General features: G+C 44.3%; 1 protein-coding gene across 5 annotated transcripts in view; it reads right to left on the bottom strand.

Moving 5' to 3' along the window:
• Positions 1 to 28: 28 nt before the first annotated feature.
• ENTPD5 (ectonucleoside triphosphate diphosphohydrolase 5 (inactive)) overlaps positions 29 to 23320 on the bottom strand; it is a 35484-nt gene continuing 12192 nt past the window's right edge. For 4 of the 5 annotated variants that reach the window (XM_084792123.1, XM_084792124.1, XM_084792122.1 and 1 more), the window contains 13 exons: positions 21550 to 21832; positions 20627 to 20706; positions 18661 to 18804; positions 14341 to 14416; positions 13874 to 13909; positions 13248 to 13336; positions 12892 to 12971; positions 12336 to 12394; positions 11266 to 11397; positions 8986 to 9126; positions 7063 to 7119; positions 6092 to 6207; positions 29 to 4085 (listed from right to left, as the gene is read on the bottom strand). In XM_084792123.1, the coding sequence (XP_084648249.1) occupies positions 3999 to 4085; positions 6092 to 6207; positions 7063 to 7119; positions 8986 to 9126; positions 11266 to 11397; positions 12336 to 12394; positions 12892 to 12971; positions 13248 to 13336; positions 13874 to 13909; positions 14341 to 14416; positions 18661 to 18804; positions 20627 to 20706; positions 21550 to 21766 (1314 nt within the window). In that variant the 5' untranslated portion in view covers positions 21767 to 21832 and the 3' untranslated portion in view covers positions 29 to 3998. The remainder of the gene's footprint in view (positions 4086 to 6091; positions 6208 to 7062; positions 7120 to 8985; positions 9127 to 11265; positions 11398 to 12335; positions 12395 to 12891; positions 12972 to 13247; positions 13337 to 13873; positions 13910 to 14340; positions 14417 to 18660; positions 18805 to 20626; positions 20707 to 21549; positions 21833 to 23320) is intronic. The other variant, XM_084792126.1, reaches the window with a different exon arrangement.

Genomic DNA, 23320 nt, shown 5'->3' with positions numbered 1-23320 from the left:
AGCTAAGGAAAAATCCAAAGGAAAACTATTTGATTGAAAGGACTTTTTTATTACTAAACAAACAAACCACTGAGATGCTCTCGCCCTCATTTACTTAGTAACAATCCTTTCTAAATAGAATACTTTAATGCTGGTCATAAATTTATAGAGTTATCTTGACAGAGTAAAAATGAGAAGAAATACCTGATACATTTTGTTAGATTGTTGTTTAAAATTAACACTGGTATGCCAATGAAATAGAAATTGCTTTGAAAAAGTACACTATTTTAAGGGGGAAACAAAGATAAATAACAGCCATGTCTTATTAATGCTGCTTTTTCTACTTGCTCATCACAGTACCATGTTTCAGTTATATTTACTGCTTCTCTCTGGGATGCCATTCTCTGTTCAGTAATAAAGCAATAAATAACCTCATTGCACACACAGCTGCAGAGGCCTCAGGAACGGCTCAGAAGGGAGCCAATCAGTGGGACAAGCCGTCCATGTGTGCTGGCAGGTAGCTAATGGAGAGGCTTGTACTTGGGGTTTTCGCGAACTATACAGCACCAGAGAGGCCTCTCGCTGTGTTAGGGAAGAACACGGCAGAATGTCTTGCCCAGACATCTGTTTTGAAAAGATGAAGAAAGCCTCCCTTTTAAACAAGCTAATCTGTTTTGGAATAGCTTTGGAGGGATGAGATAGTTGTGGCTATAGGGCAGCTTAAACAATGTGGAAAACTTGGTACTGATGTCATTAGACTCAGAAATGTCCACAGAATAAAAGGCGGCAGCTGCTGGGAAAAGTGATGGACAGAGACTGTCAGGATGAGGTCACTTTTTACAAAAAGGGAGCGCAGATAAGAATACTGACTCCAATGTATGGAAAAAAAGTTAGAGATGAGAATTTTAAGGCACACTTTGCAAGGACATTTGTCTCGCAGATGTTCTTCATATAATAGTGAACACACAGCATCCACCAGGTACTAGACCACATCCCAGGTATTTAAAATATATTAACGTTTTCACAGAGATGGAACTTGCCAGCAACATCAGAACCCATAGGAACCCCTTAGTTTAAAAAAAAGGCCCATGTCGCCAAGTGGTGGCAATACACACCTTTAATCCCAGCACTCGGGAGGCAGAGGCAGGTAGATCTCTGAGTTTGAGGCCAGCTTGGTCTACAGAGGGAGTACCAGGACAGCCAGGGTTACACAGAGGAACCCTGTCTCCAAAAAAAAAGTTGAGGATATCTGCAGATAAGTTTCTGAAGTGGAAGTACATCTATTTAAGAGTTCTGGCAGTATCCAGGGTAATCATAAGTGAATGTGGGACAATATGCACTTTATAGCTCTGGCCCCTGTGTCTGGTATCTGAGGCATCAAAAGATGGGAACTCGCTTGTCAGAGAGCAGGAATTGTCTGTTTTGGCTTTTTAGTGCTGGGAACTGAATTGAGGGCCTAACATGCTAAGTACAAAATCTATCTTCTAACTCCTCTTCCCTTTAAAAAAATTTTAGAGTGTCACATTGAGTTGTCCAGAGTGGCTTCAAACTGGCTATATAGGAAGCCTATAACTTGTAATCCTACCTCAGCTCCAAGACAGCTATGTCTGTGCCATAATGCCTGCTATAGAGGAACCTTGTCTGAACATAGCTTACTCTTAAGAAAGCAGCTTGTTTTCTTTCAACTGTTATAGCATTTGGTGGCCTATGACGGGTCTAATACCTTTTTAAAAAATAGACACAGTAAACAGTCAAGAAAGTATGGTGCATGTTTTTAAAAACCCATAAAACTCCAGTTATCTTGAAAGATTCTAAAGGCTTTGGAGCAGGAGACAGCAAAACTATGACTGAAGAAAAAGGCAGCTCTCAGCTAGTGGAGCTGTAAACACCAGTGGCACCAGAAGGGAGTTGCCTGAAAACACTTCAACAGAAACCTGCTGGAACTGTACCGACTCTGTATTGCACAGGAAATTGCGTTTTATCTTTAACTGTTTCCAGTGCAGGAAATCTGTTTCATTACATGTGAGCCTTGTTTTGAGGACATTAAATATAAGTAGCGAAGGTGAACTTAGTAATAGACGTCTTGGCTCAGTAACAGGCTCAGTAGGGCCTACCGGGACTTGGTGTTCTAAGGTGAGACAATCACTTGAGTTCACGAAGCTCAAGGCTAACTGAGCAGCAGTGCTCGAGACACACACTCTCAGTGGGAAACATCTGAAGAAATGCCACTTTTGATCCAAACAAACCCCCTAACACTGGGGGTTTGTAAAGATATACACATTTGCCTACTTTGTGTACGTAGTAGATGGTAATACTTATTGAGTTAATGTAATGGCTTCAAAAAACAAGGTTTCCCAGGGACTGTCATGGGGCCAGGCAAAGTCACATCCTTTGTGAAAGTTGGAAGGGAAAGAGGGTGACTGATAATTAAGGTAAGGGAGATGAAAACTTTCCTGGAAAGAGAAGAGGAAGGGGTAAAGTGCTATGACAGGAGCCAAGCAACAGGAAACCATCCACAACTGCGCAGGGATGCCAGCCAATGATGGTCATACAAGAGGCGACATGATGACAGAAGCTTAAAATGCTTACAACAGTGACCTTAAAGGGCTAACCATGTAGTAGAGCACCCATGCCTAGTATGCTCAACAACCTGTGTTTAACCTCAACACAGAGAATGTCCTGAGAGAGAACACATGGTTCTCTAGAAATGTTAGTCCTTGTTCTCACATGGACCAACATGGACCAAAATAGCCAATCAAATCAAATGTTGGATATCATTGGAAAGGGGATCTGAAATCCTGAGCTAGATAATAAATTCAGAAAATAGTAACTAAAATCACCAAGGACCCAGGCAGGAAAGCTCTACTATGAAAGACGCATAGTGGTAGCACATTGTGCCTAACATGCAAGAAGTCCTGGGTTCAATCCCAGCACTTTCCATACCCTAACCCCCAAAAAGGACAAACTGAAAGCAGTGGTAATCTTTAGACGGAAATAGCATACATACAAGCTTCTAACCACAGACCAAAAACTAGGGCACAGTTGTATTTCACAGAAACACAAAAGTACTAAGGTTAGGGCCATGCTTGATTCTATACCCACTGGCTCGGGAGGCAGTGCTGGCACTGGAGTGAAGTGACAAGCTGAGTAAAGGCAGCATGTGAGCAGTAGTCACACTCTGCACCGGCTGTCCCTTGAGACCGGGTGGCCCCTTTTCCTACAGCTCTAACCTAGGCACAGTTAAAAGGTACTCTCTCCATCTTGCTAGCTCACACCTGTAATCCCAAAACTCAGGAGACTGAGGCAGAATTGATCACTCAAAGCTACCTGGGTTACACGGTGAGTTCCAGGCTAGCCTGAGCAATATTAACAAGATCCCTATTCAAAAATAAACCACCTAGGCTAGCTCTAAGCTCTGCGTCGGTTGGCTGATGTACTGTGGCACAGGCTCACACAGTCTAATACGGTAGCCTTCCCCTTTGCACTACAGATGGGAAGCAAACCAGCTGTCACCCTCCTGGTTTTTAGGGGGGAATATAATAAAGAATAGGAGGAAGAAAAAAATAAAAAGCCAGCATTGATAGGCTATGGGACTTCAGTAAAGTCAGCTTAATTTAGCTTACAAGCAAAAAATGAAAACATTCAGAGAAATGAGGCACTCCAAGGATGGAAATGAGATTTTTCTTTGGTTCCTGGGGTCCTGTCTCTGGACTCTCAGTCTAACACAGAGGTCTAAACCCTTTCTTTTTCCTTCACAAGACTCTGACATACAAAAAAAATCTCAAAAGATAAACACTCTGGTGCCAGCCATGCATCTGCCAAGTGGTTAGGGAGCCATTCACATTAGATGTGCAAAATTAATGAAGCCTAAATCTCTAGGCTTACGGGCAAGACTCGTCTATAAACCGCTTCTCTCATAGTAAGGCCAGCTACTGGGTTGCAGTCCAGGCTTTCCCCAGAGTGGTCCTCTCCTTCCTGTAAAGTTGTTCAGGATGCAGCTTCAGAGGATGCATGTAGGCTCAGCTGGAGATGCCCAGAGACTGCAGCAGGTGAAAGGTGGCCCCCAGGGCCCAGCCTGTCTCTATGTTGTTCACTTTCTTTGTGAGCTGTTGAAGAAGAAAAAGTCTTCACATTTCCACCCAATTTCCAACATAAGCAAGCATGGCCTTTGGACAGCTAATAATGATGTAGAGTACTCCTGTGGCTAAGCCGGCCCCCATATCCAGCATGCTCATTAAGTGGTACCATCCAGGCATCCTTAGAGATCTTGGTGGATGGGCTTATGAATACTCTTTAATCAACAAAAAGTACAGCATCTCTTGCTTTATTTCCTGAATCACCAGTTTCTGATAAGGCAAACATAATGCTCATGGCATGGTAGGAATGGGATTGGCAAGAGCTGGGAATGTACTTGGGGTAGGAAAGGACATTCCCAGCTTCCTGACATTGTAAGCAGCTGTCCCCTGAGCACTAAAAACCACCAACATAGGCATTCTGCACCGACTGTCTTGAAAGCACTTGCCACAGGCTCACACATTCTAATACAGTAGCCCCTCCCCTTTGAATTACAGATGGGAAGCAAACCAGCTATCAGGCCCGCTGGTTTCTAGGGTAGGGAAGGCTCAGGGCCTTCATGCTTTGGACAAAACTTTAGACCTGATTCCTCTGTTACAGAAAAGAGGGTTGGGCTAGTGTATCAATCTGCTCTCTTTAGACCCCCTCCTGTCCTTCATTGATTTCAGCACATACAGGCTCTGCTTCTTCTGTAGTAAGCTATTTGTTGTAAAATAGATCTTTTGAAAAGATTTTTCAGTTTTACTACTTTTTCAAATGATAGGTGGATGTAAGTGTCTATCTATGGGTATGTGCCCATGAGTGCAGGTGCCTGCGTAGGCTGGAGGGTTAGGATCTCTTGGAGCTGGAGTTACAAGTAGTTCTGAGCCACCTGACACTAGTTCTCCGGAAGAGTAGTAAGTATTCTTAACTGCTCAGCAATCTTTCCAGCCTCCTAAAACACATAACTAAAAAAAAAAAACAACTTTTATTTTTCATATGTATTTCAACTAGAGGTATGTGTGTGTACCATCTGTGTGCCTAGTGCCCACAGAGGTCAAAGGCAGTGTCAGATCCCCTGCAGTTGGAGTTACAGATGGTTGTGAGGCAACATGGGGGTGTTGAGAACCAAACCTTTGCAAGAGCAGCAAGAGTTTTTAAACACTGAGCCATCTCTCCAGCCTGTCTAAAATATATCTTATGAATTTCTTCTTTTTCTTTTTTCGAGATAGGATTTCTCTGCATAGCCCTGGCTGTCTTTGGACTCATAGAGATCCATCTGCCTCTTGTTTCCATCAGTGCTGGGATTACAGGTGTGGGCCATCACACCCAGCTTCATATGAATTTCATGCTTTTCATTTTCTTATTTTCTATACCACTACTGAATGATTACAAATTATATTTACAAAGATGGTAAAAATGCGATCCTTGTCCTCAAACAGCATACTGTCCAATAGGCTTAGACTGTACAGCATACCCTACATGTGCCTGAGACACGGATGCAGTAAGCCACTCAGTGTTAACACCATTGTGCAAAATGGGGCAAGAGGTAAGCCAGTGTTACAGGCCAGGTGTACTCCTCAGGGTCTCTCTGAATACACGTCTGTGTGATGCCCCAGGAACTTGTTATCTTGTGCTCTTTTGACCAAACTTAAGTTCTTACAACCACATGATCAGTGGCAGGTGGGGGAGTACCAAGCCACGATGAGGAACCTGGGATTTAGGAGGCATGGCTCTTCCAATTTGCTTGCACTGTATTCTGGATGTTTATTTCTCCCATCTCTTTCTCAGTGCTTCTCAGTGAGTTGTAATCTGACTTCCTAAATCACAAGACTTGAACATCTTCACTGGGCTCCAAGTCTTCCTGTCCTGCAGGACACCATGCCTGGTTCTAGACTCAGAGACTAAACAGCATATGAGTGTTTTGTGTGTTTGCGTTACCCTAGCAGGGTGCCTTGGCTGTGGCCCAAATAAGAACAATCTGCTGCTCTTAATTACCAAACAAGTCTTTCCCAAACCAACAAAAGCAGCTCTGAGACTGCAGTGCTCTGTGTCTTACCTGTAAGAGGGTGTCGTCTGCAAAGCCAAAGCCATCTTTTAATAAGGCTGTGATGTAACTGAGATCCATACATAGGAAAGGACTACCTGAGGAGAAGCTCTCCAAGTTATCACATACTAAAAGAGATAGAGGAGACAACATTCACATTTGCAGTTACGAGATGGAGGGGCCTCTCTAGATAGAGATAGGGCTTGAGTAAGCAAAAAAGTCTCCATTCAGCTGGTGCCTGGGATTCTTGGAAACTAGCCTTTGTAGTGATCTGGAAGGCCACAGCTTCTTCTCAATCTGCACATTTCTAGTATGAAATCATCTACTCACATTTCCATGCATCTTAGCTTATTTGCCATTTATGGGTGGTAGGTGGAGCAGGGGAAGGGCACTGCTAGAACAGGCCCAGGGCTTTGCACATACTGGCAAGCTCTTGACGCCTGAGCTGTACTGTTGCAGCATTCTGCTTTTCAAATTTCTATGACCCACTGTGGCCACTTAGTACCAAGTCCCCAGTTAAGGCCCAGAGAACAGAGAAATATAGTTTAATTCTCTCTTGTGGACATTGGAAAAGATCATTTGTGTTTTAGATTTATTCTCTTAAGGATGTCTATGTGGCTATTTCCCATGCACTCTGGTGCTCAGTTTGTTTTGTTTTTTTGTTTTGTTTTGTTTTGTTTTGAGTTTCTTGAGACAGGGTCTCTCTGTGTAGCCCTGGCTGTCCTGGATTCACTCCGTAGACCAGGCTGGCCTCCAACTCACAGCGAGCCACCTGCCTCTGCCTCCCGAGTGCTGGGATTAAAGGTGTGTGCTTTCACGCCCAGCATATCTCCACATTCTTATCTGAGAGCATCTAAGGCATCTTCCAGCAGACTGGAAGGCTCAGAAGGGAGCCAGTCCCAAGAGTTTCTGCAGTTGCAGCCACATCTCATGCCCAACTTCAAGAATTTCCTCGAAGCTATCTTCCTTGAAGTTACACTTACCTTCCCTGGCTTTTCTTTCAAAATCTTCAACTTTTAAAACACCTCCCTTTTCATAATCTAAAATGAAACAATAGATAGTATCAAAAGCTTCAAGAAAATAAGGACATTTACCTCAGTGATATACAGCAATAAAAACTAGAAGTATACAGTATTTCCAACATAAGAGACTGATACATAAACATGACATCTCTACAACACAAATCCATGCTGCTTATTTCATTTAGTTACAATTAATACATGTTACCCATTTTGCCAATAAAAGTGCAAGTCCACTAAAAAGTACAGTAAATGGGCTGAAGAGATGGCTCAGTGGTTAAGAAAACGTTCTGCTCTTGTAGAGGTATGGTTCCAGAATCCACATCAGATGGCCCCTAACCACCTGTAACTCTAATCCCAGAGGATTCGATGCTCTTTGCCCTCTGCAGACACCTACACACACATGGCTCTTATAAACTCATGCAGGCACATACATATAAATTTAAAAATATAGTAAACAGGGCAGCAAATCATCTCTCAGGTCATGTGTACAGTCTGACACCTAAACAAAAACAGCTTCTGTAATAAGGAAGTCCTAAAAGAACAGGAAATTGGGTGATAGGTAAAATAAATCTTCCTTTCTTTCTTTCTTTCTTTTTTTCTTTCTTTCTTTCTTTCTCTCTCTCTCTCTCTTTCTTTCTTGGCTTTTTAAGACAGGGTTTCTATGTATAGCCTTGGCTGTCCTGGACTCACTTTGTAGACCAGGCTGGCCTCACCTGCCTCTGCCTCTGAGTGCTGGGATTAAAGGCATGCACCCACCATGCCTGGCTGGGTAAAATATCTTGAATGTGGTGAGGTTTCACAGGTATATACATGGCAGCGTTTGGCAAACTGTATGAAAACAACATGTGCATTTACTAAATGTCAGCTTGTTATGGCTTAAATAGGAAATGTCTCCTACAGGCCCACATGTGCAAGCCTTGGTCTCCAGTCAGTAGAGTCCCCAGTCACTGCGAGGTGGCCAGACCATGGGGAATCTGCCCTCTGTGATTTAAGCGCCAGGTGTATTCATACCTTGAGAGTACAAGTGGGAGGCAGTGGGAACTTCTAGACTTGGGGCTGAGGTGGGGAAAGTGGGTCAACAAGAATGAGATAAGCAACTTTCCTCTTCCAAGCCCATCCTCCATTACTTCCTGCCTTACTGTGGCAGGAACAATGAAGTTGCTGACCACAGGCTGAAATCTCTACAACCATGATTCAGAAAAAAACCCTCAGTCCTCTAACACTTTTCTCAATATTCAGTCACAATTACAAAAGAGCTAACTCATATAGTTAAAACTCAATAAAGACATAAGCAAGTTGGGCCTGCTAGCCCAGGCCTGTCATCCCAGCTACTCAGGAAGCCAAGGCAGGGGATCACAAGAACAGGGCCTATGCAGACTACATAGTCTCAAAGTCATCCTGGGCAACTTAAAACTGTCTTAAAATGAAAAGCTGAAAAGGGGGCTTGAGATGTAATCTAGTGGTTAGAGCACTTGCCTAGCATGTGCAGAGGTTCTGGATTCAATCCAAGTATTGAAAAAAAATGCAAAAAGACTTCATATACAAAATCAGGCATGGTGGCACATTTGTGTAACCCTAGCACTCAGAAGTCTAGGGCAGAAGGATGGCTACGAATCTGGGGCCAATCTGGACTATGTAGTGGGTTCAATGCTAGTCAAGGAGACATAGTAAAAACCTACCTCAGACAGACTTTATGTATAGTTAGGTTATTTCCTACCTCCCCAAAGCCCCAAGTACATTCACCTTTCCATTTTAGTGGCTAGAGTGATGCTACTGGAAGGAGCTGGTAAAGCACTCAGACCAACACAGCCTCTAATGCTCTTGACCTTCCCCAGCTTCATCCCAGTCTCTTCCTTCCTGGCCTGACACCAGGCGTGGACTCACCAATTAAGTGTGTCTCAGCAGCTCGATCATAATAGTAGGAGAAAGCATAGAAGGAGCTTCCCCGGACCTCTTCTGGCTGGTGAAGTTTTCCTTGTACTACCCTCAGCACTTCTGCGTAGCAGGGCTCAAAGCCCGTCTCCCCTGCCAGGGCAAAGGGACACGTCATTGAGAAGAATGATGCGGCAAGAATCACTTTCTGTGGCAAGCTGCTAGACTCAATGAGAGAAGAGCAAGAAAATCAAGAAGGCTGGGTCTTGGCTGTTGAGCAGCAGGGGTGGGGGCAGCAGAGCTATGGCTGAGGGTTAGGCTTGAGACCTTAACAGTGAGGAGGAGCTCCTGAAACAGTGGGACAGTCTGGAGCTGTTGGGGAATGGTCTGATGTATTTTGATGCTAATTACTGCTTACTGTCTTAGTGACTGACTTTTTGCTTAATAAAAAGCCATCCCACCTGGGCAGGGCAAAAGAGATAGGTGGGGCTAGAAGAGAGTGGAATTCTGGGAAGAAGAAGAGAGACCACCAGAAGGAAGAAGAAAAAAAGGACTGCCAAGAGGAGAAAGGAGAGAGACCTGAAGAACAGAGAGGAAGGCTGCCATGGGTTAGATGGAGGAGAAGTACATGGCTGGCGTGGATGGAGAATCTGGCCCAGATGAAAAACATGAGCAAGTATTTGGGATTATGGATGGGAGGTAGCTTGATAGAAGTTATTGGAAGCAATGGGATTGAGACAGGGATCCTAGGCCTGAGGCCCCACTATGGAAAGTAGTTTAGAGGGTTGATATCTGCCCTGCCCCAGGTTAACCAAGGCTATTTTAAAATATAACAAGTGTCTGTGTCTTGATTGATTGTTGCCCAGGCCTACAGATAATACAGATAATTTTAAAAACAATAGGAAGTGGAGCTGACCCAACAGTTAAAGTGACAGGTGGAGTGGGGTGTAAGCTGTTCAAAATATGAGTTGTCCACAAACACACGAGTGACCTCTCCATCATTACATTCAGAGAGAAACATCACAAGTTCCACCAGGGGGAGAAGTAAAAGGCCCAGACCTGCACACCAGGAAGACTAGAGCCAGGTACAACTGGCTCACCAAGTCTGAGAAACTAAAGACAAGACGCAGCAGCAGAAACAGCTGTACCTTCTGTGCACATATGGAGCTAAGGCCTGGAATCACCTCAACAAAACAAAACCTGAGGGGCCTGAAGACATGCTTCAGTGAAGAGCTCTGGCTCTTCATTGTTTAAAACATTTATTATTTTATGTGTGTAAGTGTTTGTTGCATGCATATCTGTGCATTACATCTGTATTTGGTGCCTTCAGAATCCAGAATCCCCTGGACTGTTGTTTCAAAGAGTTGTGACCTTCATGTGGGTGCTGGGACTTGAACCCAGGTCTTCTGAAAGAGCAGCAAGTGTTCTTAACCCTGAGCCATCTCTTCAACCCCACTGCTTGCTCTTGTAGAGGACACGGGGTCAGGTCCCAGCAACCCTGTGAAGGCTCACAACCGTCTTTACCTCCAGCCCCAGGGGCTCTGACTCCTTCTGACCTCCATGGGTACTACACACACACATAGTGCACAACCCAACATGCAGGAAAACACATAAGATACATACAGACATACAAATAAAAAAAATCTTAAAAACATAAAACTAGCTGAAGAAAATGACAAAGGCAGTTGAGTTTTTGTTTGTTTGTTTGTTTGTTTGTTTGTTTGAGGCAGGGTTTCTCTTTGTAGCCTTGGTTGTCCTGGACTTACTTTGTAGACCAGGCTGGCCTCAAACTCACAAAGATCCACCTGACTCTGCCTCCCTGAGTGCTGGGATTACAGGTGTGCCTGTCACTATGCCTGGCTGAGTCTAAGAAGTCTTAAAAACAGATCTGTAACGTTCTTTAACCTCATCACTTGTCCATGGCAGCTCCTCTCCTTAAGTTTTGTTCACTAAATCCAGCCACAGCCCACGTGCTTCTGCCTGCCATTATGTTTCATGGACTTTGTGAGCAATTATTCAGAGAGCTTACTCGGTTCATTTTCTGGAATTGCAAGATTTCCCCTTGACTTTATTTCTGTGCCTTTTATAGTATCTAAAGTGAATGCTTCTTACCTCAATTTTGAGTTTCACCGTAAGTGAAATTGTTAAACATGCACTGGCCTGACACAGATTCCCCAGGCTGCACCAGACAGATCACAGCAGGCCCTAACACTACCACGGACTCCAAGCAGGTGCCGAGTAGCCACTGCCTTGTATGCTGTCCATTTTAACCAGTGAAAAAACTCCACTCACCTTCTTGGTTGCCACCATACTGGTATTTCACACCCCCAAAGATCCACTCTGCTTCCAGCCATCTTGGTAAACAGGCACTTCGAAAAGTGTGTCCATCAGTTCCTGAAAGAACCCCAGCACAAGAAGGCAAGCCTGTGAGAGAGGGAGGTGAAAAGCAAGACGCGCAGGAGGCTGAGCGGAATCAAAGGGACTGGGCCTTATTGTCTTGTGAAAGTGTGACTTGGCTGCACCCTGTGATATGGAGTCTTCACAGGCTTTGTGGTAGTGGTGAACTCTAAAGGCAGAGGCAAATTTTTATGCACATGTACAATATGATAACGTTTATCATATCCCAAAGAAATAAAAAACCATGGTAAAGTAAGTTCCTTCTTTCTTTCCTTTCTTTTTTTCTTTTCTTTGTTTCCTTTTTTGGTTTTTCAAGACTGGGTTTCTCTGTGTGTAGCCCTGGCTGTTCTGGAATTCAGAGATCCACCTGCCTCTGCCTCCCAAGTGCTAGGATTACATGCGTGCGCCACTGCGCCAAGCGAGTTCCTTTCTTTGATGGAGGAAAAGTCCTCCATGGTAGTTAGTTGAGAGGTTAAGTGAAGACACTTGTCAACTAAAATGCATGTACTCCTCATTCTTGTACTAGCTTATTGTGAGCGAGGTACTATCTGTAGTGCATTAGATACAAATCATGTTTAAGGTGAAGAACAGGACACAGAAAGGCAAATGACTTGTCCCCAATCACAAAACTGGGACTGCAGCCAGCTCTGCCTGTGCCCAACAGTGAAGACAGAAAAGGAACTGCTCAGTCATTCCACCTGGCAAACAGAATGGACCTTGCTTCCTGACAAAGGCTGTGCAAGTTCCTACCAAATACTGAGGTGGCTCCAGCCTTGTAGCTACAGGTTCTTATCCTTATGCAAGTAACCTTCACTCTAAAGGTGATGTGTCTGTTATGCAACACATGCTTCCCAAGTCAACATAGCCCTCTGCTCCATAGAATGAATGCCAAGGAAAAGAGGAGGCGAGCTGCGTTTTGGCATCGCTCTCACTGTCTCCCACCACCAACTGGGACTCAGACAAACCTGTTTCCAGGGCTCCCAGAGTTGCTAGTCTTGCAGCTTTCAATCCAAATCCCAAGTAGCTGCAAAATACAGGATTGACTGATTTCAGACTGCCCTACGTATTTTCAACCCACAGCTGCCTCTTTCAAATGTGACATGGTTTCTCTGACACCCTTCAGAAAGATGGAAGCTTTGCCCTGTCTCTGTGCTGTATTTATTCGCATGGCCAATAAAGGAAGACTTCTGTAGTCTGGGTCAAAGATATGCAGTAAGAACTGCTCACACGAGCGATACCAAGGAATACGATCATTCCTGGTGGCCCAGCCTGAGAGGCTGAGGTCTGAGCCTTCTCCACGTGCTCCCATCTAAAGAAACCGGACTCTTATATCACACATTTTTGAGGCCAAAAATGAGGATACTTCCTAAGTTTCTCAGGTTTGGTATATGGCTTAGGTTTCAGGGGGACTGGCAGAGACTTTCTGAGGCTGATAAGATACAGTAACAAATATGAAAATGCTTTGAGAAGTTAGGAAAAGTAATATAATGTGAACTATTATTTCCCCTGCCCCCTCCTCACCTATGTGTATAGAGCTTAAAAGTGCTGTTAAACATCTCAAAGGAAGTGAGGTAGCCCCTAGGTGTTTGTTCCAGGGTTTTCTGCAAATTAGAAAAAGCAAAAAGACTATTCAGCACCTGTAATCATAATGAAAATTTTAGCATTGCCATCCACAACCCTTCCCAAAATAAGACATGGGGAAGATCAAACTCCAAGTTTCCCAAGGTGCGAGGAGCCAGAGGGACTTTCTCCAGTCATTAATGGACTACTTAGCTTACTCACTGGAGAGCTGATGTCTCAAAGTAGGGTGCCACTTTATTAGCCCTTTGATGCTTCCTAGGTGTGTTGCCAGCAAGGCCTTAATAAAGATGACTCACCTCAAACTGGGGTAGAAAGGTGATTTGGGTGGAGGCACCCCCCAGGTCAAGGGTCCCCACAGTCTCCTGGCCATGGCCATGCAGTTGACCTGTTAATGAGAGCAAGATGTGAGTGCCCAGGCCATCCAGATGCTCATCTGTCTGTGGGCCTCCCCTGCTTTGATTGCATGCCAAAGGTATTTTGTGATGAGTCACTGCTTCTTTAGCCCACAGGCTGCAGGCTAATGTAAAATCACAGGGCTTCTTTTTGCAGCTAAGGCCTTGAAAGCAATTATAGAATTAGCCTATCTCTCTGCCCTCTTCTTTTTTAAAAAAGAGATTTTGTTCAATTTTAATTTTGTGTATGTGTGTGGGTGTGTGCATGAGTGTAGCTGCCCAGAGGTTAGAGGCCTGCAGCTGGAATTACAGGTAGCTAGAAGCCACGCACTGTGGATGCTGGGAACTGACCTTGGGTCTTCTGAAAGAACAGTAAGTGGTTTTAATTGCTGAGCCATTTCTCTAACCCGAGCCCTTCATTTAAAGAAAGAAGAGTATGGGAAGAGAGGGGTGGATTTTTACCCTCCTGGTCTACCTTTAAAAGCCAATTAAGATTATAAAATAAACTTCAATAATATCTCTATTTTTACCTGTTAGAAAGTTCACAGTGACCCAAGCTAGTATGCCTAAAGGAGAGAAAAGCAAAGATTACGCTCTAGATCGTCCCCCTCTGTTCTGTTACTCTCTAAATTTCATGTCTATAGCATTGCCTCCCTGAACCATCCCTCCTTGCTGACTGGCTTAGCTCCTCTTTCATGCCAGCTCCTTATTCACAGTTCCTTTATTTATTTATTGAGTGCTTTTTTAAAAAAAGATTTATCTATTTATTATTTATACAGTATTCTGCTCACATGTGTGCCTGCATGCCAGAGGATCTCATTGTAGATGGTTGTGAGCCACCATGTAGGTGCTAGGAATTGAACTCATGATCTTTGGAAGAGCAGATGGTGCTCTTAACCTCTGAGCCATCTCTCCAGCCCCTCCCAGTTCCTTTGACTGGATCTTTCATTGACTCCAGCCCTTTCTTCCAAAGTATATATTTCATCATCTGTCCCACCTTCATAGGATCCATCCATGATGCTAACGCTGTCATCTGGGACCAAGAAAGGTGACTTCTTGAAGATCTCCTCTACCTAGGGAAAAGATAAAAAAATATGAATCTTGTGAGGAAGTACAACAAATGATCCCATTATGTTCTGTAGGAAACGTAGTTCTTAGGAAATGTTCTAGTTCATTTCCCTAGATAAAACAATAACAGCGCTCATTCCTTTCCCCTGCCACACCACACAAGGAACTGTCACTTCTTCTCTTTTCTCTTTTTTCTTGGTTTTCAAGACAGGGTTTCTCTGTGTAGCTTTGGCTGTCCTGGACTCACTTTGTAGACCAGGCTGGCCTGGAACTCACAGAGAGCTGCCTTTGCCTCACTAGTGCTGGGATTAAAGGCATGTGCCCCTACTGCCCAGCTGGAACTCTTTCCTTTCTTTTTAAATATTTATTTATTTATTATTATGTGTACAGTGCTCTGCCTGCATGTACATGTGCAGGCCAGAAGAGGGCATCAGATCACATTATAGATGGTTGTAAGTCACCATATGGTTGCTGAAATTGAACTCAAGACCTCTGGAAGAGCAATCAGTACTCTTGACCTCTGAGCCATCTCTCCAGCCCCTAAAACAGTTATTTCATGCATGAAGTTCTAGGTATGAAATTGTCATTTTTCTTGCAAAAACATGCACAGAGATTCCTGAAGAAACCCATCTAAGCCGGGTGCAGTGGTACATGCTTGTAATCCCAGCACTCAGGAGGCAGAGGCAGGCAGATCTCTGTGAGTTCGAGGCCAGCCTTGTCTACAAGATGAGTCTAGGACATTCAAGGCTACACAGAGAAACCTGTCTCAGAAAAACTGGGGGGGGGGGGGGGAGGGAGGACAAAAAAAAAAGAAAAAAGAAAGAAAGAAAGAAACCCATCTAAATGTATTATCAACTAGACCTAGGGAAGAACACATATTTGTGCCAGCCAACTGAAATCAAAAGTCTATAATTTGTTAGCACTCTGATTAATTTTACCTGGACATGCAATGAACACTGGGAGGACCCATTCCCATTCCATTCCTTAGCTAAGTGATGAACTTGCCACAGTAAAGGAGCTGAGGCACTCTACCACTGCAGGATTTTGGTGCATGGCTGAGGCCTATAGAGACTTAGGGAGACTTTAGACCTAGCCTATGGAGTCTATTTTCAGAGGTGTGAATGAAGACCTTACACAAATGCTTCTGATCCTCCATAAATATAGGCCACTGACACATGAATTATGGCCTTAAATGTATGCATTCATGGTGGGCCTGTGCATACCATAGCACCTTTGGGGGTCAGAGGACAACTTTCAGGTGTCAGTTTGACCCTTCTGCCTTGTGGGTCCTGGGGAGAGAACTCAGGTTACCCAGTGTGGTGGCAAGCAGCCCTAATGCTGTTATCCCACTAGCTTATTATAGCTTATTTCTATGTTCTATTATAGATGGAGATTGTCCAAATAATACTCCACTCAGTTTGCTCTTCTCAGGACTGATGGGAAGAAACACATCAAGCAGTAACCTATGAACCCTGTTCTGTTTCAGCCAAGAAAACAAGCCAATCAAGTGACCTGCAGACAAGCTTTAAAGAAGATAGACAAGCAAACAGAAACAAGCAGATTCTAGCCTTTCGCACTCCCCTTCTGCCCCAGGTTTATTTTCAACACAGCACCCAGCATGGTATTTACTTACTTATATGTATTTGCGTGTGAGCACATGCATGTGGAGGCCAAAGGTGACCTCAGGTGTCTTCTCAATCACTTTCCACCATATTAAATGAGACAGTGTCTCTTGCTGAGGTCAGTGACTGGCTAGACTAGCTGCAGCAAGCCCTAGAGACCTTCCTGTCTCTGTCTTCCCAGTGCGGGGACCACAGGTGCACAATGCCACGGCCACCTTATTCTGTGGATGCTAGAGCTAGAAATGAGCTCAGGCTTGCTTTGTTTCCAGGACAGTGTTTTTAAAATGGACAAGTCATTTCTCCTTAGCTCAAAATATCCTAGTATCTCCCTTCAAGAGAAAGAAAAAGGCTAACGTTTTTCTATTTGCCTTTGTTTTGTTTTGTTGTTCAAGACAGGGTTTCTCTGTGTAACAGTCCTGGCTATCCTGGACTCGCTTTTGTAGATCAGGCTGGTCTTGAACTCACAACAATCTGCCTGCCTCTGCCTCCCAAGTGCTGGGATTAAAGGCATGCGCCACCACGCCCAGCTCTATTTGTCTTTTAATGCTGACATGATTAAGTCGTTTATCACTGAGATTCCTGATTGCTTCCTCTCATCAAGCCAGCCATGGGACATCCTGGAAGCTGTTCCTGACTTCAGGCTTTGCGCGTGCTGTTTCTTCAGACTGAAACGAACTCTTCTTCTCCTCCTCCTCCTCTTCTTCTTAAAGATTTATTAAGTATACAGTGTTCTGCCTGCATGTATACAGGCAGAGGGCACCAGATCTCACAGATGGTTGTGAGCCACCATCTGATTGCTGGGAATTGCACTCAGGACCTTTGGAAGAACAGCCAGTGCTCTTAACCTCTGAGCCATCTCTCTCCAGCCCTGAAACAGTCTTCTTACCAAACATCTTATCAGGTCTCTGATCAAATAAATTGTATCAAAAAGATTTGGCTAGAGAGACGGCGCAGTGGTTAAGAGCACACATTGCTCAAAGAGATCTTCGCAATACTTAAAATAGAATGCTTCCCTTCGCACTTTCTATGTGCTTCACTGGCTTATGTCTTTCCACAGAATCTACAGTACATGAAATACTCTGGCCAGGCGTGGTGGCGCACGCCTTTAATCCCAGCACTCGGGAGGCAGAGGCAGGCGGATCGCTGTGAGTTCAAGGCCAGCCTGGTCTACAAAGGGAGTCCAGGGCAGCCAAGACTACACAGAGAAACCCTGTCTCGAAAAACCAAACCAAACCAAACCAAACCAAACCAAAAACTCTGTATTTACCTATTTCTGTCTTCCTAAAACTAGAATGTAAGCTCCATGTGGGCACTCTGTCCTTTATGTTCCTTGTCTATATCTTCAGTAACTTCACTAGTGCCTAACCACGGTGAGCACTCAGATGGTAGACAGATGAATAAATGAATGAGTGAAGGAATGAATGAGTAGGAGGAACTGGGACATTAGGGATTGGAGAGATGCTCAGAAGTCAAGAGCACCTGTTGCTCTTGCAGAGGACCTAGGATTCATTCCCATCACCTACATAGTGGTTCACAACCATCTATTACTTCGATTCAAGGAATCTAACTCCCTCTTCTCACCTCCACAGGCACCAGGCAGGCACATGGCACCCAGAATTGAGCGTGTGTGTGTGTGTGTGTGTGTGTGTAAAATACTCATAAAATAAAAATAAATAAATCTAAAGAAAAAGCTTTTAAACAAGAATTGGGATCTGAATTCTCACAGACATGCTAGGATGCTTGTCTCTGGATAAGAGACTTAAACCCTCTGTGCTAAGAGACAAAGAAAGCCTGTTGACATGAAGACCTTGCCAACAACTCAGCCCAAACTTGGACAAAAGCATGATTTAGGTGGAGGCCAGTTCAGAGGGCAGAACCTTACTTGGCTGTTATTTTTTTTTTAATTATAATGAGATTCTGCCTATAAATGTTATTTACAACATGAAATTTAATGTTTATTATGTCTCATACTATGTTTATTGTATAAGTATGTACAATAAAATATAAAATATTAAGTTTAATATAACTATACTAGGCTTGGTATGGTGGCACGCGCCTTTAATCCCAGCACTTGGGAGGCAGAGGCAGGCAGGAGGCAGAGGCAGGCAGGAGGCAGAGGCAGGCAGGAGGCAGAGGCGGGTGGATCACTGTGAGTTCAAGGCCAGCCTGGTCTACAAATGAGTCCAGGACAGCCAGGGCTACACAGAGAAACCCTGTCTTGAAAACCAAACTTTTATATGAAGATTATCTTGTAGGGCAGGCGAGATGGCTTAGTGGGTAAAGGTGCTGGCCGCTAAGCTTGATGATCTTGGTGGAAGAAGTGAATGAACTGTAAGTTGTCCTCTGACCTCCACGCTGCACTGCAGCACATGTGAGTGCACACACACAAACACATACAAAACGAATAAACAAATAAATGCAATAAAAATATCATAGAAGGGAGTACTCTGACCTTTTAAAGGAAAAGCTCTTTAAATTCAAGGGTGATGGTTTAAGATGTAAATGACCTGCTACTCTCCCAGTGGCCACAATCATGAGCAATGACTGGACACTGAAAGCACAAGTCACTCCAAAGGGTTCTTAGAGGAAAACCCCAGCATTAGTCAAGATTCAGGTTCAAAACTCACCTCAAACAGCAGAGCCTGAGCTTTCTGCTCTGGCAGTAGACGTAGTCCAGCTGTTGCTTTCAGAACTACTGGGGTCCGTTTCCAGTGACTTCTGGGGATTGAGTCTTTGGCCATGTCTAAGAGTCCTTGAACAGTCTCCGCACCCTTTAAAAGAGACAGCACAGTCACCCAGTGGCAGGCCACCTAGCAGCACCGGTCTGCTCCTTGTGGGGGCAGGGCAGCAGCAGCAGAGGTAGTCTGGTAGAATGAGTGCTCGAACTCCTCTGCTCTACAGAGGAAAAGTGTGGGGAAGAGGGGCAGTTTAAAGGAGACTCCATTTCTCTTCTAGAGTCAGAATTAAATGTATTCTGTTACAGAGCTGTCATTTTGAATGATTGGTATTTTATGTTATATAAATTAGATTAGGCCACAAAGTTAGACAGAGAACTCAAGAGCTGGAGTCAGGGAACTTGCTTGCTAGCCGTGACCTAAAGTGGGTTACTCCTAGGATAGGGACTGGCAGGTATGCCTCATATCGCCACTAAACTGTCGTGTGCACTGGATGAGGCACAGTGATCACAAAAATGCTAGCTGTGGTTGTTATGCAATCTCTAGAACAGAATGTGACAGGTTCTTTTTCTTTTTAAATATCACTGGTACCAACATGCATGGCACACAGTACATCATTAGACTATGACTATTTTAAACTATTATTTAAAGCCGAATGTTTTGGAGCTGGAGGCATGGCTCAGTGGTTAAAAGCACTGGCTGCTCTTGTAAGGACCCAGGCTTGATTCCCAGCACTCACATGGCAGCTTACAACTCTCTGTAACCCTAGTCCTGGAGGTAGCTGATGGCCTCTTCTATCCAACACAGGTACTGTGTGCATGTGATGCACAGACAGATGTACAGGAAAAACGCCCATACACAGAAAATAAAACAAAGAAATGTAAGCCTACTGTTTTCCTAGGTGAAAATTTTGTTCTTGTAACAAGCTGCCCCTACCTTTTGAGACAAAGTATCAACTATGTAGCCAGAGCTAACCTTGAACTCTCGATCCTCCCGATTCAGCCTCCCACATGCTGAGATGGCAGGTGTGAGCCACCACACTCCGCCCGTTAGCAAACACAACACAACGTCAAATCATCTCCTGCTGATGTAGCTGCTTTCAATGGTTCAGCTCCTAACACTTTTGCCATTTCACCCACTGAGCTAGAAAGTGCATCTCAGTTCTTTAAGCTCAGTGTTTTGTTTTTTTGAGACAAGTTCTCTCTGTAGCCCAGGATGTCTAAACAAAACAAAGGCAAAATATTTCATGTTATGCAGCCAAAAGTATGCTCTGACTCTTGGTAATCTTTTTGTTGGTGTTGTTTTTGTTTTTCGAGACAGGGTTTCTCTGTGTAGCCTTGGCTGTCCTGGACTCACTTTGGAAGAACAGTGTTCTTAACCTCTGAGCCATCTCTACAGCCTCATGCCCAGCTTTTTACATGGCTGCTGGGCTCTGAGCTCAGCGCCTCATACTTGCATGGTAAGTACTCTTTCTCAGGAAGGCATGTGTTCAGGTCCCAAAGCCCACTCTCTAGCCTTCTACCTACCCCTTGTGAGTCTGGGGTGTACAGTTACAATTACTCAGGAGACTCACTATGGGAGGGAAAAAGCCATCTCACGTGACAGCAGTATTATTACTGAACAGCATGAGATGTTTAATGATTATCAAGACACTGAGACCCTATGCACTGAGTTAAGCCAGGTCTGGTTTTGTAGGCCTAATCACATCTTGAGACGGGAGGACCACAATCTTAAGGCCTTCTTATGCCACTGAGTTCAAGGCCAGCCATGCCAACTTAGGTGAGATGCTGTCTCAAATAAAAATAAAAAGGGTTGTTGTTGGGCAGAGCTTAGCCACAGAGCACTCACCCTGGGTTTGCTCTCTAGTGTACATGGAATGGACACAAATCCCAGCAAATCATTAAATTATAAAACTCACCTGCTTGGGTTGATCTACAAAAGCAGAAAGTCCAGGCTTCACAGATTCAAAAATTTCGCCTTCCAGAAAGGGAAGCTGTCCTATTTTGTTCATGCATGGGAAAGAGGGGGGGGGAATTACCAGTCGTTAGGCTGCTTCAGACATTACTGTGGTCTACTGGACTAAGAGTCTCCATGCAGAGCTATCCCATACTCTCACACCTGAGAGGCGAGCTTCGCAGAAGTACTAGGAAGGGAGAGCACAGGTTGTTCTGCAGCCCCAGAGGGTCACTTTGCCATCTCTCTCTTGGGACTCTTACTTTTTTCCCCCAACTCCGTAGTTTTCAAACTGCTAATAAGACTCTGAGACAGGGTTTCACTGAGTAGCCCCGCTGGCCTTGAGCTCCCTATATAGCCTCAGCTTTGAATTGTAGTCCTGCCTGAGCTCCTTGGGCTCTTCAGATAATTCAGGAAAAAAGTTTGTCTTCAAGGTCTCCCCAGTACCCTTTCCAAGAATGGCAGTGAAAACTTGTACAGACACTTCCCCACAAATCACTGTGAACATTCTCGATATTCTTTTTGGACCTTTGGGGGGCATTCACCTTTAGAGAAGATTAGGACAAATTACAGTTATACTTGGACCAAAACCTCTTCCTCTCTCTTCTTTTTGAGACAACGCTGTTGTATTTTCACATACATAGGATATTTACAGATTCCCTATATAGCTGAGGGTGACCTTGAGCTCCTGAGCCTCCTGCTTTCACCTCCCAAGTGTCTCCATGCCCAGCTCATGTGGTGTTGAAGATCAAACCCAGGACTCCATGAATGTTAGGCAAATGCTCTACGAACTGAGCTACATCCCCAGTCTGTCCCATGCAAGTCTCTCTGGGATGCTTGCTAAGGTGTAGACTCAGGCAGACTGCGAAGGGTCCCAGCTGTGCTTACCTGCAGTTTTCTGCACAAACGTGTAAATATGAATTCGAGTTCCAGTGCTGCCTGCATCAAACATAATTCCATAAAAGGTGCTGGCACTGACATTGATGGGGCACATGGAAGACAAGAAGACACCCTCGAACCAAGTCTGCTGTTCTCTGTAGAAGACAGTGCTGCCAGCGCAGGCCAGCAGCAGCATGAAGTGGACAGCACCCCAGGATGCGGCCATCTTCTTCCCAGGATGTGGACCTGAGGCGTAGTTGCTGAAGCAGTGCCGCTCACGCTCCTATACGGGCTTAGGGAACAAAGACACACAGGTATGCTGACTGCCTTTTATGGTTAACCTGTTTTAAACAAACCAACCAACAAAAACTGCTTATGGAAATCCTACCCGTCCCCAAGGTGTTCCTTCTCTATTTCTAATAACCAGTACAACAAGCTAAACCAGGGCCACACAGAGTATTGATGTCAAGAGTATTTGATTTCAAGAGGAAAGTGAGATTTAAAATATATTTTCCCATGCCTTGTTTTGAATTGTAGGGTGGTTTTCACATACTCAAAGGCTGTCTTCTAGCCTGCTTCTATATGGTTGAGCTTAACTTTCTTCTTTCTTTTCTGACAATTTTGCCTGCATATCATACACTAACACTCCTTCCTTCTCCTGTTTTTGCCTGGGCCTGGTGGTATAGCCCTGTAACCTCAGCTATTTGTGAGGCTAAATCTGGGATGATCACAAGTTTGAGGCCTACCTATGTTACAGAGTGAGTTTAAGATCAGCCTGCTCACCTTAACAAGACTGTCTCGCAGGGTGTGGTGGCACACACCTTTAGTCCCAGCACTTGGGAAGCTGAGGCAGATCACTGTGAGTTCAAGGCCAGCCTGGTCTACAAGGTGAGTCCAGGACAGCCAAGGCTACACAGAGAAACCCTGTCTCAAACAAACAAACAAACAACAGGCTGTCTCAACATTATTAAAGGCTATAGCTCAATTAGAATGCATAAATCCTTGAGTCTGACACTCAGCTCCACATGAACCAGGCATGGGAGCACAAGCTTGTCATCTCAGCACCTAGGAAGGCAGAGGCAAACAGTTCAGAAGTTCAAATCATCTTTGCCTACACTGTAAGTTCAAGGCCAGCCTGGGACATATGAGGTTGCTGGGGGTATAACTCAGCATAGTGCTTTCAAGAAGCTCAATACTGAAGAAAAAAATGCTTACCTTCTAAGTTTCTAAATTAAAGTTTTAAAGACATTATAAAGCTCAGAACTGAAGTGTTTGCATGGCATGTATGAAGCCCTAGACTTGATCCTGAGCACCACATAAGCTAGGTACATGCCTACAGTGCTAACAAATTCAGGATGTGGAAATAGGAAGGTTAGGAGTTCAAGGTCATCCTCAGATAAATAGCACCTTTGAGACTAGGGAGCTGAGACATATCTCTGTGAATTTGAGGCCAGCCTGGCCTATACATTATCCCCAGGCTAGCCAGTACTAGTAAGTAAACTTGTCTCAAAAAAAAAAAAAAGTAAGTTTGCAGGCATAATGTTATTTTGCACTGTGAAACGATTCAAATGCTAATTTCCATGTCCACAAATCTGGTTGCAATCCTTGTTCTGAGACTCTCACAATGTTATATAAACATTGCTCCTTCATCATTCCCTGATACACCAATAAAGAGGCTTAACAGCTAATGACTGAGCAGGCGAGAGAATAGGGCTGGACTTCCTGCCAGCCAGGGGAGGACGAGAGAAGGGGAGGAAGTGAGGGATTAAGCCATGAGGTC

This window comes from Acomys minous (genome assembly GCF_964271855.1).
Source record: "Acomys minous genome assembly, chromosome: 8".
NCBI classification, from domain to species: domain Eukaryota; kingdom Metazoa; phylum Chordata; class Mammalia; order Rodentia; family Muridae; genus Acomys; species Acomys minous.
This window is presented reverse-complemented; position numbering and strand designations above follow the sequence as displayed.